Source organism: Candoia aspera, chromosome 1 (genome assembly GCF_035149785.1).
Source record: "Candoia aspera isolate rCanAsp1 chromosome 1, rCanAsp1.hap2, whole genome shotgun sequence".
Taxonomy (NCBI): Eukaryota; Metazoa; Chordata; class Lepidosauria; order Squamata; family Boidae; genus Candoia; species Candoia aspera.
This window is the reverse complement of record NC_086153.1, coordinates 321291854-321307954: the sequence shown is the minus strand read 5'-3', so window position 1 is coordinate 321307954 and position 16101 is coordinate 321291854. Positions and strand designations below refer to the sequence as shown.

General features: G+C 37.2%; 1 protein-coding gene across 3 annotated transcripts in view; it reads left to right on the top strand.

Moving 5' to 3' along the window:
• Positions 1-193: 193 nt before the first annotated feature.
• KIAA0586 (KIAA0586 ortholog) overlaps positions 194-16101 on the top strand; it is a 78839-nt gene continuing 62931 nt past the window's right edge. The window contains exons 1-13 of one of the 3 annotated variants that reach the window (XM_063290471.1): positions 194-362; positions 1617-1858; positions 2372-2457; positions 3772-3838; positions 5036-5105; positions 5607-5772; positions 6663-6899; positions 7984-8146; positions 8954-9133; positions 11671-11785; positions 12742-12886; positions 14341-14382; positions 15158-15262. In XM_063290471.1, the coding sequence (XP_063146541.1) occupies positions 1624-1858; positions 2372-2457; positions 3772-3838; positions 5036-5105; positions 5607-5772; positions 6663-6899; positions 7984-8146; positions 8954-9133; positions 11671-11785; positions 12742-12886; positions 14341-14382; positions 15158-15262 (1611 nt within the window). In that variant the 5' untranslated portion in view covers positions 194-362; positions 1617-1623. Of the gene's footprint in view, positions 392-1616; positions 1859-2371; positions 2458-3771; positions 3839-5035; positions 5106-5606; positions 5773-6662; positions 6900-7983; positions 8147-8953; positions 9134-11670; positions 11786-12741; positions 12887-14340; positions 14383-15157; positions 15263-16101 lie in introns of all 3 variants that reach the window. The other 2 variants (XM_063290470.1, XM_063290472.1) reach the window with 2 other exon arrangements.

Genomic DNA, 16101 nt, shown 5'->3' with positions numbered 1-16101 from the left:
TGTAGAAAATTGCTTCTACCCGGAAAACTACCATACTTGAACTGGGGGAAGCGAGAAAAAAATGGGGGACTGCGAATGGGAAGAGGAGAAGAAAGTCGGATATTGAGACGCGTGCGCACATAGTTCGGCGCCTACATAGCGGAAGTTTCAGCTGCACATGCGCATTCTGTACTCAGGCAGCTTTCCTTGGGAGGAAGAGGTTGGGTTACGTTTGTCAGTTTGGAAGCGGCGGGAGCTAGTTGTAGGTGGTGATGTGACTATGACAACCAGTGTTTCTAGTGGCTGACTGCTGGACGACCATAGAAAGACTGATATATGGGAAGAAAAGTGTAGGGAAGGCGGGTCCCCAGTGGGGATGAAAGGTGAGGGGAGTATTGAAAGCTATGGCGAGGTAAAGTCTCGAGAGATCCCCACCCCAGTAGCTTATGGGCTAGTTATGGTTTCAAGCGGTAGAAAGAAGGATAATGGTTGCAGTTAATTATTTCCAAAGTATATGAAATTCATTATCTTCTGAACAAAAGCAAAGCACACTATTTGATATGTAGCTGAATCTTGATCATACTGCTCCTATTTGATATGTAGCTGAATCTTGATCATACTGCTTCTATGTAATTTAGCTTTATTGGGCAGCTGAAAGTAGCAATAGATGGTTTACTATTTTGTGATGGAAGACAGATTGGGAAGATTCTTCTCTTTTTATTTGCACCAATATTTGCTCAGTGCTGCTGGTTTGGCATTGGATTCGAAGAAAATCAGATAGTGTTCATGATTTAAAGGCCTCTGTAGCCATAATATCAAATTGGAACTTTAGCTTGCGGCTACAGAATTTTTTCTTGAGTAGCAGATATAAGTGTCATAGCAGAGCTTGAGGTAAATGGATGGATGCTTTTATCAGGAACAGGACATTGTTTTCCATGGATGTTAGCTATTTGCATTTAGGGTTTTTTTTTCAGTTTCAGTGTCTAGAATACATAAATAACATCTTTAGATATTAATGTTAAGGAAAAGAACTGCTTCCTGCAGCTTATGAGTTTGGAAAATACTTTGAGGAATTTTGGCAGGGATTATGTAGGCAATGATTGCTCTTTGTAAATCTCTCTGGAAAAAAAATAAGATATTCAGAAGTAGAAAAACAGAAAGTTCTATTATTTCCTCTGCATATGAATAAAAATCGATGTTAGCTTTATTTATTTTAGGATATAGAGAGGGAAGGCTTCATAAAACCATGTGTTCTCTCCAGGCAAGTTGGATATAGAATGCTCTTTAGGGTGACTCCAGATTTTTCTAGGCAGAGTATATTTGCAGGGCTGTTTTTGCACTCACTAGTAGTGGTGTGCTGCATAGGTCTTTCTATTACAGTTCATGGTGGTGATTATCTTTTGATAGAGCAGTCATGAACAGACATTTCAGTTGAACTTGCCCACTTCTTCCCTTTTCCTCCCTTGTTATATTTAAACCACTGTGTCACCTATTCTTCAGTGTCGTGATTATTTAACAGAAACAGGAGCTAATGGCCTATGCTGTGAGCTGTTAAAGGAAGTGTAAGACACTACTGGCTCAGGCAACATTTCTTTGGCCAGCCTCACTGCCAGTGACATTCTTATCTATTCCACCAGCTTCCGCATGAAAAATAAATCTCTTGGTGTTCGGGCAGCATCTGCCGGCAGCAAATCTGATGTCTGTGCTAGGAAAAAGTTGACCATTTCAGTGAAGAAGCTTCGAGAAGTGACTCCACCCAGTCGTCCAGAATGTTCAACATCGGTTAATGATGATGCAGCTTATATACCATCAGTATTGCTGGCAAACAAAACTGTACATCATAAATCAAGAACAGTATCTTCTGGAAACACAACAGAGGGTATATTTAATACTCTTCTTAATTTTCTGAAACTTAGTCTGAAAACTTCAAATATCTAATTATACTGTAGATATCTACAGCATTTTTACTGAGGCTATAACTAGTAGGATTAACACTTCAAGTAAAGTGGAGTTTCTGTGATAACATTTAATGATACCTTAATGGAATGCCTATTTGTTTATTAGACTTCTAAAACACCTCACTCCAAAAGTCCTGGTCCCTAATTTCATGAGCTGTTTTCTGTTAAATTGCTAGCATGCTTGGGACCTTCTGTAACATTTGTGGTTGTATATTGGTACTAGTATTAGCATATTGATATTAGCCTGTATTGACAACATGCTCAGTATATCTAATCCATTTAGCCTTTATGTAAATGCTGTTCTGCAATTATTTCGATTCATTGTGCACTTCCTGCATGGAAGTAATAAAAGTTATGCCAGGATGATACCAGAAGATGTTCCATGCATAAATTAATCCTTGTATAGATAATATACGAACCGTATTTTCTTCTAGGTCTTGTAAGCAGGCACACTGGCACAGATCCAGAACAGTTAGCATCATCTGAAAAAGATGGACAGCCTTCATGCTTTTCTTCAGAGGTGAACTCAGTAGTGTTCTGAACATTTTATATATGTATTATTTTCTATCCCACCTTTATTATTTTTATAAATAACTCAAGGTGGCGAACATACCTAATACTCCTTCCTCCTCCTATTTTCCCCACAACAACAACCCTGTGAGGTAAGTTGGGCTGAGAGAAAGTGACTGGCCCAAGGTCACGCAGCCGGCTTTCATTTGTAAGGCATGAAATAATTTAATATATTTGTTGATACTTTCCCTGTAGTTTAACCCCCCTCAGGAAATGATTCCTGTCTTAACTCAGGGAAGCCAATTTGCTTTCCCCATTTCAAGTTTCACTGGAAATGCTTAATGATCACTGGGCTTCAAAGCTGTCTCCAACCTCCCTCCTCATCAGTCTCAATTTACAATCTCATTACCATAAGAAATGAATAGTTTTAGTTTTTGCTTTCCTTCTTCTTTCTCCTTCCTTCCCTTGGTTGCCTTTGAAGTTTAGATATCTGCAATACACTAAAACATTATTGCTATCTACTTGCATGTGTAAAATGTGTAATTTGTTCCAGCTGTGGAGATAAGTTATAAGCCTTAGTAACATCACATCTCTCTCTGTTTATATTTTGCTGATCCAGAAGTATACCAGAAGTATTTATATTTTTAGTTCTCTGTTTGCTTGTGCTTTATTAAAGGAATGGCTTACCAATCTGGGGTGTGTTTTATCAGTTTCACAATATTATTCTGAAGTTGTTGCTCTCAAAATGAAATGGCATGAAGTAGCCAAACCAATTGGTTTTGGTTTTTTAAGAAGGATTAGACAAGTATAATGATTGGCCAAACAACTATTTTGCTTTGTTTCCTATTCTTATTGGAACTTTACTACCTTATTTTTTAACTTCTCTGCCAATCCAGTTTAAATATGGTTTCTTTAAACTGAACATTCCAAGATAATAACTTGCCAATGGTCAGATACTGCATATAACTGCTTTAAATGTGCCCATTTAATGGAGGTTTATTTATTTAATTTCCATTTCTATGCTGCCACAATCAAAGGAATCTTGGTGGCTTGATACCAAATATTCTAGCTGTTGGTAATGCAACAGGCATCCAAACTTAAGTAAAAGAGTCTTATCCTTTCAGAACTAACCGAAGTTCTATAATTAGAACTTAATTATATATTACAATATATTTCATAGTTTTTAAGGTGCCAGATTACTTTCTGCTTTAGATATACAAGATATCTGATGCAGATATCTGCTTCTCTGAAATTCAGTACTGTAATGGCATAATTCTGATCCTTATTTCATATTTCCTTCTCCTTCCTTCCTCTTCTGGGATAGACATATCCACATAAACCTGCAGTGCAGGTTACTTCAGAATGGAAAGGAGATGCAGTTAAGCAGAAAGGTAATATTTTGCCTGCAATGTCATGTTCTTGCGTATATTTATAGCTTTAGGCCCTGGTTTTTGTTTTTTGGGGGGAGTTCTATTTCCTATATTTCTGGTAGCAAATTAAATTGAACCTGCACTGAAAAAGAGAATAATCCATTTTCTGAATATAAAACCTGAATGGGAACAAAACCAGGGAAACAAAAAATAGTGAAGTGGCTTATTCAGAATAAGGGTTTAACTCAGAGGTTCTCAAACATTCTCAGTTCATGGAACTCTTAGTGTCTCAATAATTTTTTCACAATGTCCCTAGCAGTTCCCAAACTGTGCCATGGGGATACATTTCCATTTATTAAGTAGTAAAATATCACGCAGCACCCCTGTGAGTTCACTGTGATGCCATGGGGCACTGCAGTGCACAGTTGGGGAATCTCAGATTTAACCAAAGAATAAAACACCTGATATGGCACATACATTGGCTCCATTAATACCAGAAACTGAATGAATATATAAATCCTCCCATGTATAATTTTTTAAAATATACATTTACTTTGTGCCATCTTCTATATTCTGCTTTCTTTGAAGGTTGGGATTGAACATAAGGCAGGGATTGGTTATTTATACTTTGCGAAGGGGTAATTATCTCCCTAAAATTGACAATAAAACAAATCATAGTGATAGTTAAGAGATCTACTTGCTGAATTCTTTTCCTTCCTTCCTTTTTGAAATTGATGGGGTTATTTCTTCAGCTATTACATAGAACTCTGATGGCATATAATATACCATTAAACAGTATAAATATACTCAAAAGTTTCATTTCATATATGTTTTCTATAATTTATTGTGAACTGAAACGGTTCTGAAATTTTTGTTGTTATGGATTGAAATACCAACTTTTGTCGGAGCTGACGCTAAACTGGGAATCAGTCTGTTTTGACTTCCTAATTTCAAAATATTTTTTCATATAAATTTCATATATATTTTCACAATCTCCTTGAAAGCAGGATTTATGTTATAACTTAATACAAATCCCAGATTCAAAGAATAGAATATTTCATTGTGTTCCATATGAGATAGGGATTGCTGAAAGCTATGTACGATACTGAAATCTAATTTCTCATTCCAAGCAGTGATGTAACAGTTCCTTTCTTTCTTTTTGCTAAGAATTGACATTTTGGTTTTTGCCTAAAATAGTTTGTTCCCTTTGCTCTATAGCAGCAGATATCTTCATTTCCCAGTATGATACTGGACAGAAGGAAGCTGTAAGAGCTGCATTCAAACAGCGGTAAGGACAATCACATGAAACAATGTGTTATCACTTTTAATCAAATGGGTATGTCTAACATGAGGTAAGAGGGTAAAGGACATTTGTCTCGGAATTTGCTCTGATACTTTAAAAAGCTGTTGAATTTGTACAAATATTGGGCTATCTGGCATACAGTTTTAGTCTTACTGAAAGGTAGTTATATAGAGAGGCAGCTTAGTATGCATTGTATCATTGAGCTATGCATGTAGGAAGTCTCAGCTTCAGTTTCTGGCATTTCTAGTTAAAAGGATTAGCCAGTTAGTGATTGGAAGGACCTGTGTCTACCTGAAATTTTAAGCAGAGAGAGTTAAATGGGGAAGAGAACCTCAGAAGGAAGGAAGGAAAGGAAGGAAGGAAGAAGGAGTTTGTTTGTTTGTTTGTTTATGGAAATTTGTACACTGAAAATATGCTTTGAAAAAGTTGTGGAAAAAATTGCTTCAAAAATGCTACATACCCTTACATGTCACATTGTACATACAGAATTCAAAATATTCCTGTATTTAAAGAAGTGAAGGTACATCTTCTAAATAACGTGTATCCAGAGAACAAGGACAGTTCCAAGTCAACTCAAAGTGAGGTGGATTCAGCAACAACCATTGCAGCCGCAACAGCAGCAGCCATTGCTTCTACAGCCCCACTTTTGAAAGTGAGTGTTAAATTTAATCAGCTTGGGATAGTTGAGTATGCACACGCTTAAAAGCAGATAGCTGTTTTCAGAAAATTAAAATCCTGTGAGTGGGTTCATCAAGCAGATTAAGCACGTGTATTAATTTGCATGCTTAATTCTGCTGCCTTGTCTTTTTCAAATTGTGGAATGTATTTGTGGGAAAATTAAGCACTAATTGAAGAGAATATTTGTAGCTCCGAGTTGAACTGTGGAATCCTTGGTCCTGTGTGAGCTTGTTGTTTTCTTGCGGACATTTCATTGCCAGACTAGGCAACATCTTCAGTGCGACTGAAGATGTTCGCACTGAAGTTCTCACTGAAGATGTTGCCTAGTCTGGCAATGAAACGTCTGCAAGGAAACAACAAGGCTCAGAGAATGCCAAGGACTCCACATATTAAGCACTTTGTTGCTATGCACCAGCAAGAATTAGATTAGGAACATCTATAATAGGGATTGGTTTAATGCTTATAGATGTAAATTCTCTTATCTAACTCTCCACTTTGATCCTTTTAGACCAGTAGTGTATACCTTAAAATCTTACAAATTCATCAGTACCATTTTAAAGATTATAGTCACAAGATTCTTCGTTAAGTTTATGTTTTCTTTACTCTCTCCAAAAGATTTGTTATGCATTTGTTCCTTTGGTAATAATTTAATAAATATATTTTATTATTTTTAATTACTTCTATGTTAAAAAAAACACCAAAAAGCCAATTGGCTGGTTCGCTACCCACCCAGCCAAGTTAAAGGATAGGTATAAAAATATATATTTTAATCATTCTGCATCCATCCAAAGCTAAGAGAGAATTGGTCTGACTTTAAGTTTAAAAGGCCTGTACAGTAATCTTTATTTGTGTCTTTCCACTCAGGTCCAGAGTGACCTGGAAGCAAAAGTTAACTCTGTTTCTGAAATACTAAATAAGTTGCAAGAGACAGACAAACAACTGCAGCGTGTTGCTGAGCAACAAGCCAATCTGAAAGCTCAACAGATTGAAGGGCCTCCTTGCAATCAGATGGTTGGCAAACTGGAAAAACAGATGAATGTCTTCATGGAACAACGAATTCAACATCTGGAAAATTTGCAGCAACAACAAATGAATATTCAGGTACTAACAGTAAAATATAGAACGCTGCTATTTTATTTTATAATAATCTTCTGTTCATCAAAATACAATCCAATTTTGGGCAGCCAAAAGGAGAGATGGGGGGGAGATAGGTGGGTGGGGAGAGTTGCAGTGTCTTTTGTCCATTCAGTTTCTTTGGTAACTCAAACAGGAAGAATAGTTTGTTGAGTGTTGGTGAATGCTGGCTTGTCACCCAAAACGTTGTGGCATGTCACCTTTGACATGCGTGTCATAGGTTCGCCATCACTGTCTAAAGCGTCATGAGGCTCTTGTGTGCAGGGGCTGAGTCTTCTATATTTATTATGGGCAAAATTACCAAGTGAATGTACTCTAGTAAAAACAGAATCTCTTTTCCCAACTGTATTAAAAGAGCAAATATTTATCAAATATGTGTAGCTAATAAGAGCAAAGCCTTGCTAATTATTTTTAACAAAAACTCTACTTAGCATTAGCCATTAGATTATCTTGAGGCAAGCATACATGGAAGCATGCTTACTTCTGATAAATACCTGGTGTAAGACAGTTTCCTTCTTTGCCTAAACCCAAGGGAGCAGAGAGGAGGGATTTAAAAAAAACCTCAAATTGGGCAGTGGAGCAGGATCCTGCTGCACCTAGAGTATACCCCTTGGAATTAATAAGGGCTACTTGTTTTGATCTGATATATTTTAAACTTCATTTTTTTCTGGTAAATACAACTGTTACTCTTTGTAGCCAGATTTTGAGGTGTGTCTTGTCGAGCCTACCAAATGACTCTTCAAAAATGAAGTTAGCAGACTGAGGCCCTGAGCTTCACTTGGCTCTTAACCAACATGGCATTTTTGACAATATGTTTTTGGTTTTGAGGAGTGTTGTTTGCTATGTTCTTGTTTTGGACTGATCAACAAGTTCCTAAACACATTTCTGATGTATCTTGTTTGCACTTCTTGGTAGAAAGCAGCTCCTCTTCATTTTGAGAAGGGACAAGGTCATGGGCAGTATTGGTGATATTTTCTCCAACTGACAAAGTCTCTGAGTATGTAGAGTTTTGCAAAGTGATTTCTCTTTTGAAACCATAATTTCTTCATAGTCTCAGTTAATTAGCTCTGCGCTGAATTCAGGTGGTTTCCAAACTGTTAAGGCAGCACCTTTCAGAGAATTGTCAAAACCTGCTATGAAGGCAGGGAAGCTGCTTGGTAACCAAACCACACCTCAAGAGGACTTATTTCTGTCTAGTGCAACAAGCACACAAGGTGAGATATATTCTGTTCATTAATATTTTAACGTAATGTAAACTTAGAACAAAGTTGTGTATTGTTAAACCTGTCAGTTTATTTAAAAAACACCAACATAAAAACCGAGAAGTTAGAATTGCTTGATAGTTCAAACAAAGAAAAAGAAAGACGAAGTTGTTTCAATGGTCCACTCACCACCTTTGGCTCACCTTCCATACTTAAAATAGCCAAAGCACAGTTTATTGTTACTGGGCCATCTTTTTATTTTAGGTGCATGAGCCTCTTTTGACAAGAGCAGTGGGTTTACCTACGTCTTGGTTCACTCAGTGACACCAAAACATGGTTTCTGGTTCTGTTTTCAATATCTCATGTATTGCTGTGATGTCTGGAAATGAGCCTCTGTGAAGAGAAGAAACAGGGTTAAATAACTGAATCAACAGAACAATCTCCTTGATTTCTACATGTCAGTATCTTAAATTTCCAAACTAGAATGAAACTGGCAAAGGCTGGAAGGCATGGAAAGACAGAAACTAGATAATCTCCCTTCCTCTCTTTTCTACTGATTACTGAAAGTTGCCAAATTTTGGAAACTTTGGATCACTTTGTTCAGGCTGAATGTGGTCCTTGGATCAGAAAATATTGTGTGTCCTGCTGTAGAGCTTTGCCACTTGCTGATGTACAGATTCCTAATTTTACCTTCCAAAAGATTGGATACCTGTTTTGATTGGCTGAGAGAATCATGACTAAGGCATAATTCTTATGGTTTGAAAATGATACTCTATTTTTGTTATTTTTAATGTGTATGTTCATATTCCTTTATTCCAGCCTGTTCACAGCAATTGGAAAAACATGGTGTTCATACACAGAAATCTCCTCTGAAGACACCAGCACCACGGAGGTATGCTCCAATGCCTGCATCTAAAGATGCTCAAATCTCACAGAAAATGGCAAAGAAAGAACTGTCTTTTGGAGAGAAAGAAAATATGTCTTATGGAAGAACTCTAGGTAAGGAAAATGAAGATTCAAAACCTCTTGCATTTTTTTTTCCTTTTATTTAGTTACTTGTTGATCTAACACTTTAATTATAGAAGAATGAAATATTTTAATGTCCTTTGGGCATATTAGTCTTTGATTGGAAAAAATAGTTTACATTCTAGCTTTGGGAAAAGTTTAAGTGAAGCCTTTTTGCCATCTAAGGAGCTAGGACTTTTATGAAAGACAAAATTGTGTACATGACAGAAGGGTATTGTCCCTCTTCAAACTTAACCCCTCAACCTCTTCCTCTGGATCAATGGTAGATAATCTTTTTGGCCATGTTTGGAATTTCAAGAGTAATTTTGTGCTCATTGTCACAAAATGGCTACCATAAGGAACTTCCCTATTTCCAAAATGGTGAGCAAGCAGTGGGGTTCTTTGTCCATGTACGGAAGACTCAGAGGACAAACTGATTAGGTTTGTTTGGTTATTTTACAGTATTTTTATACCATCTGACTTGGTTGGACTCATGGTGGATGTTACAATATAAATAAGAATTAAAACCGACAATGAAAGAATACTAAAATAAATTATATGCCCACCCCACATGCCAATTATCTGCATCCCAATTACCTGCTCAAACAAAGCACTTTCCCCCCATTTTTTTTACTTATTAACTAGTTTTAACTGAGCAGGTGGCACACTCCTGTGCTGTTGCCACCTCTCATTAATCATAATTTATTAAAATGTATGTGGAGGATATCTGGGCCACAGAGACATTGTTTTAAATCAGTGTTTCTCAACCTTGGCAACTTTAAGATGTGTGGACTTCTACTCCCAGAATTCCCCAGCCATTCATGCTGGAGAGCTAGTTTGGTCTAGTGGTTAAGGCAACGGGCTAGAAGCCAGGAGGCTGTGAGTTCTAGTCCCGCCTCAGGCATGAAAGCCGGCTGGGTGACCTTGGGCCAGTCACTCTCAATCAGCCCAACTCACCTCACAGGGTTGTTGTTGTGAGGATAATAGGAGGAGGAAGGAGTATTAGGCATGTTTGCTGCCTTGAGTTATTCATAAAAATAATAAGGGCGGGATAGGAAATCAATAAAATAAAAATAAATTTATATCAGTGTGCCAGTTCTCCCTCTGTTTATCTTTCATTACTTTTCCCTTTGTGTCAAATTTGCATGGCCCCTGGGATGTAAGCACTGTGTGTTCACAAGTCCAGCAAACCCTTTCTCTTCTTGTAAGATATTTTTACTTCCCATTCTTAGCCAAATTCTTCTGCTTTCATTTAGTAGATTCTCCCCTTCCCAGTTCAGTCTATTCTCTTTGAACCCCCAAATACTCGCTTAATACTGCTCTGTATTGCTTGTTTGCAGCTTCATTGCCCTATGATTTCTTCAACTGCTTCCTTCCTTTCTCCAACCATTCTTCATATATTTCTCAGAAAACCCTGCTCTTATTTCTCCCACAATCCTCAATTGCTAGACAGCCCCATATCCTGTGTAAATTTCTCAGAGGGCTCTTCTGTTATTGTGTAAATATTGCACAGCTTCTAATTGTATTCTTAACTCTTGCTTCCTTCTCTTTACTATTGCCCCACCCTCAATTACAAAAAACCTTGTAGAGTACCTGCCACAATAGTTAGTTATGGTGAACTTTAACCCTATAAATGGCTGTAATTACAAACTTTAGCCTGACCTTTGGAACAAGCATTTTCAACTATTTTCAGTTGTGTCTTTCATCTTTAAACTACCCTAACCTTTACTGTGCCATGTTAGGAATCTGTTATGCTTGGTATTAAAATAGGAAAGTGACAGGACTGTGCTAGTGAAGCTCCTTTACTAGGCTTATTTGCACAATGGGAGCTACATGGATATGTCTTTTCTAGGCTTCTGTAATGGTATGTGGGAATGACCTTGAAGGAAGGGAGGAGATGCTGCCTAGGGAACAATTAGATAAAAGAGGAAAGAGCCCGTAACTACTTAACGATCAGAGAAAGAAACTTAGGAAGGATCCGCCCTAATTGATCAGGCTGTAAAAAGAGACAGCGGGAGATTTGTACTTTCAGACTTGCAAGATTCTGTTAATGTAGCCTTACAATAAAGTAGAATTAGCTCATCTGGTCATGTTTCCTGTCTGGTTTACCTGGGAGGCTGACAGCTTCCAGCTGTTATGTGAACACTGTTTAAGTTCCATGAATTCCAGTTAATTTATATTCAGTGCACTTTATGCTCTGTTCTATATTTACACATGGTGATTATTAGTTATTACTCATAAACTCTTAATTTACAATTTAATGTGTGATATTTTTTCAAAGTACTGTTTATTGGTCAGCAGTTTATCTCAGCTCTGTATTAAATTTTAGCATGCTTTTTACAGAGGCAATGCAGTAGAATATACCCAACATGAATAAAATGCATGCCAAGATATAGATTCTAAAACTGGAAATGCTAATTCTTTCAGAAAATAATAAATACTCCCTTACTGAACATGTGTAATCTGTGCACCCTCACCCCCAAATCTTATTTAAATACATTGCAATATATGGATTTTTTTTCCTCCACTAGGTGGAGGGAAGCTTTTGGAGCAAATCCTGAAAGCACAAGAAACTCCATTAAATCCAAGCACATCTTCAACAGAAGCAACCAACAGGGCAGTGTCATGGCATTTGGGGAGCGAGCAGTAAGTATCTCTCTACTCGTTTCAAGCCATTATCTTTTTAATGTGACTGAGAAAAGTCTGATTGTGGAAAACCCTTCAACATTAAACATGAATTGCAATTTACTTGATGAGCAGCAGTATCAATCTCTTTAAATATTAGAATGTTTTAAATGTTGTATTTGAATATTAGAGAAAAAACTTCACAACTGTTTTTTGCATGTACTCTACTTGAGTTTATGTATCCCAAATAGTGCAAACGAATTAACACCAAACTCAGAGCCTGTTCTAATTTTTTTCATGTGCATTTCATCCATTCATATATTTATTTTTAGATAGGTTATGGGTTATGCAGCAAATGGGAGTCTTGCTTTTGTATACTCCTCTATACTTGCTTTTTCCACCTGTTTATTTTATTCCTTTTTTTTAAAAAGTGAAATGTTCTAATGGGGCAAGATAGTTTTGAAAACAGCAAAATAATAAACCAGATATAATATAAATATTCCTTGTATCCCACCCATCCTTGTGCCAAGGCAGAAGGAAGGCAGAACTTAATGGAAGGGGTCAGTGACAGGCCAGCTCAACCAATGCAGCACCTCCTCTCATCAAAATGTTGGTCTTTTCATATTACTGTATGTTTTTGTTTAGTGTGAACATCTCTCTCTTCAAATTTGGCAACAGAAAGGATAAAATCACCCAATTTTGTGGTATTTATTCTGATTCCCAAATATGCTTTATATATATTATATTTCAATTACTCTTTCACTCCACCTTGACTCTAAGACAACCTTGCCTAATGTTCTGTCCTCCGTATGTGTTGGGGTTATAGTACAGTATGTAGCCTGGTAATTTTGGAAAGAGTCTCAAAATATCTGGAGGGCAGTTGGTTGGATGTGACTGATTTAAATAAATATCAGAGGATAAAATATTATTTGTAATCTCAGTAGGAATTAATGATAATTTGAAAATATTAATTTTAGCAGTTCCAGTGTTCCTCAGACAACGTTCCCTGTATTTAAAAGCACAAATGAAGATTTCAGTTCCATTGAGAGAACTGTAAAAAAAGCAGACGATGTGCTTCATGATCTTGGGCAATTGAAAAGGGAAATGCATGATATCCTGCAGGTAAATATATATATATATATTTATATTGCTGAAATAACTAATAGCAGAAGAATCTTTGCATGCAAAGATATTTACTATGAATTAAAATATTGCTTCATGAACATCTTCAAACTTCCTCATAAGTAGAACAAATGTGCTACTTAGGAAGAAGTGGCTACAGTCAAGAAGTTCTTGAAAATTTCTGTGTTTGTTTACAGTAAGAATGGGAAATTCAGCTTTTACAGACATTGGTAAACTTTCCAGCTTGCTCCCCCATTGGCCATGCAGGCTGAGATTATTGGGGGTTGTGGTTTAATTTCTAGAGCCAGAGGTTCTCCCTTTTGGTTCAGAGGCACTTTCCTGAGGGTGGTAGCCTGCCTTCTGAAGAAAAGAGGAAATCTCCATAATGAATAAAGTGGTGTTATAGACAGCAAGGACTGCTCTGCTGAGCTACAAAAGTCCTTAGCATGTTCTTAGACAAATTACTGTCTGGGTTCGCACACTGTAGTAACCACAATACAGTTTGCTTGGTTTTGATTTACTACAGTGTGTGAATCTAGCTACCATGGTTTATTTTTCTTAATTTTGTCTTTATTTATCTTACATGGTTATCCACTCAGCAGGTGACTCAGTGCAGCATATGTGATTAAAAGCAACAGATAACAATATAAAATAGAATATATTAATACATACTGCACCAGAGGCAATTCAGACAACCAGGAACAATCAAAATAGGTTCACTAAACCACATGACCCATGCTTGGCGGGAAAACCAGGTCTTCAGAGACTTTCAGAAAGAAACCTGGGTCAGGGCCATCTAGATCTTGGAAGGAAAGCTATTCCATAGGGCAGGCATGGCAACAAAGAAGGCATGTTTCCTGGTTCCTCCCAGATAACACTGCTTGAATGAAGGGACTGGAGCATGCCAACCCTATCAGATCTTATTGGGCAGGCAGAGGTAATTGGAGGTGAATGGTCCCACAAATAGGCAGGGCCTGTGCCATGAAGGGCTTTATGGGTGACAACCATTATCTTCAATAGCACCCTTCAATACAATACAACACAACACAACACAACACAAGCCTACTGGCAACCAGTGCAGCTTGTGAAATAACAGTGTTATATGGGCATACCGAGGTGTGCCCATAACTATTTGCGCCACTGCATTCAAGACAAGCTGTAGCTTCTGAGTGGTTTAAACATGTGCTTAGAAGTTCAATGTGTTATGTTAGACTTAGCATGATGGATACAGGAAATAAACTTTTCTTGATGGTTCTTTGAGTCAATATTTAATTCTGTGTATCAGCTGGCATCCACAAGGATGGAGAGCAGTTTATAAGTATCTTAAATAAACAAATATAACATCAGTGAAAGAATAATAATATGCAGTTTTCAGAGGGATATAAACCATATAACAACAATCATTCATGGCGGTATAGAACTCTAGTCTGTAATGCATTTTTTATACCTTACAGGACGCAAAGGAGTGGAAATCAGGCATGCCCAGTTTTGTGAAGGTTCTATTTCATTTTATTTTCTATACCATTTATCCATTGAGTCTTAATCTAAAGGCACTCATGCTGCCTCAGTAAAATGCACTAAAATGGGCAATATAATAACTATACCACAGTGTCAGCAGTGTGCTTGAATCTTTATTCCTGTAATTAAATTATTAGTCATGATGGCTATACTATGTAAAAAGCATTATGTCTCTTCCTGGGAACACAGGTAGGAGAAGTGCTATTGCTCTCATGCTTGCTGATGGGCTTTTCACCAGACCTAGCTGTCCACTTCAGGAGCAGAGTGGTGGGCTAGAGAAACCTCTAATTTTATCTAGCAGAGTTTTTTTGTGTTTTTATTGTTAAAAGATTTAAGAACATGAAACAGTTGAAATTCACTATTTTGGTGGGCTATGTCAAGGTTTAAAGACTGGATTTCAAATATTTCACTTGTATCTGCCAAGTATGAATTGCTTCTTAGATCCAACAGCAGTTTGCTACTTCATTCAACCAGTGCCAGGCTGGCAGGTCGCATAGAGTAGCAAAGCAAATGTCAACACATCAAACTTCTGTTAGTCTAATATCCATCTTATATAATTAGGACAATGTGTGGCCTCCTCTGTTCAAACTCACCCACACCCTACTTCCCTGTACTGTACTGTAAGAACTGATACTCTAGAAGGGTTTGGAGTTGGTTTTATTTTAGCATCTTCTTCTGTAGATAGCCTTTATTGTTTTCTTCATTAAAAATAGCTGTTCAGATGCATCAGTTAGCTTTTCTCTTAAACTGCAGACACCCTCATACCTAAGAGAAGCTGGCCAAATGAAGGACTACCTCTCTTCTCATCAGCCTGCCTACTCATCAGAGGCCCTTCTCAAGATGCCCCCACAAACTGAGGTATGACAGGTAGCAACCAGGAAATGGGCTCAGTTACAGTTCTTGGCTGTGAATCCCTAAGGTTCATCTGATAGTCACACTGTTGTTTGGGGGTGGGATGCAGGCATAACGCCCTGATTTTCCCACATTTTTGAAGATGCTTTACCTTTAAGTTAGATAGTGATGATTCAGTAATTCTTTAGCCCATGGAATTCAAATGAAGTTTAATTTTCAAGTAATGGACTTCTGATATGTTTTGTGAATTACTGTACTTCTACTCAAATGCTTCAGGAATATTTATATATATTTTTATGTCCATAGGGAATGTATGTCATGTAATAAAAATAGCATTCTTAATCTTATAGCTGTTCTCTATTCCAGGAGGTTCCAATTGGCAACCTCCCTGAGTGTTTCTCTGCTAATATCAAAACAAGCTCTTTTCCTTATGTCACTGTTAGAAGAGGTGTATTATGTGGAAATATAGAGAGGACCATCTTGCTTATGACCCTCCGATTATGGCATGTCCTCTACTCACAGAGCAGGCTAGCACCAACCACTGGTTTCATTTTAATGACACTTTGCTATTACACAAGGCAGCTAGTTTGGCTGTTTTTAAAAAAAGTTTAGATTTTCATTGTATTTTGCTGTTTCTACTGGCTGCGTTGCACCCCAAGATCAAGTAATATATTGCAAGTTATAAATATTTAAATAAATCTGAATTAAAATAATACTCAGTTCTTTACAAATTGCGTATGAGAATGACTATTATTTTAAGATAGCTATTCTTCTTTTGCTTTTTTCATATTTCCCCAAAAAAGTAAGCCCTTCTCCAATAACTGAAAATGGGGCTTCTTTTATAA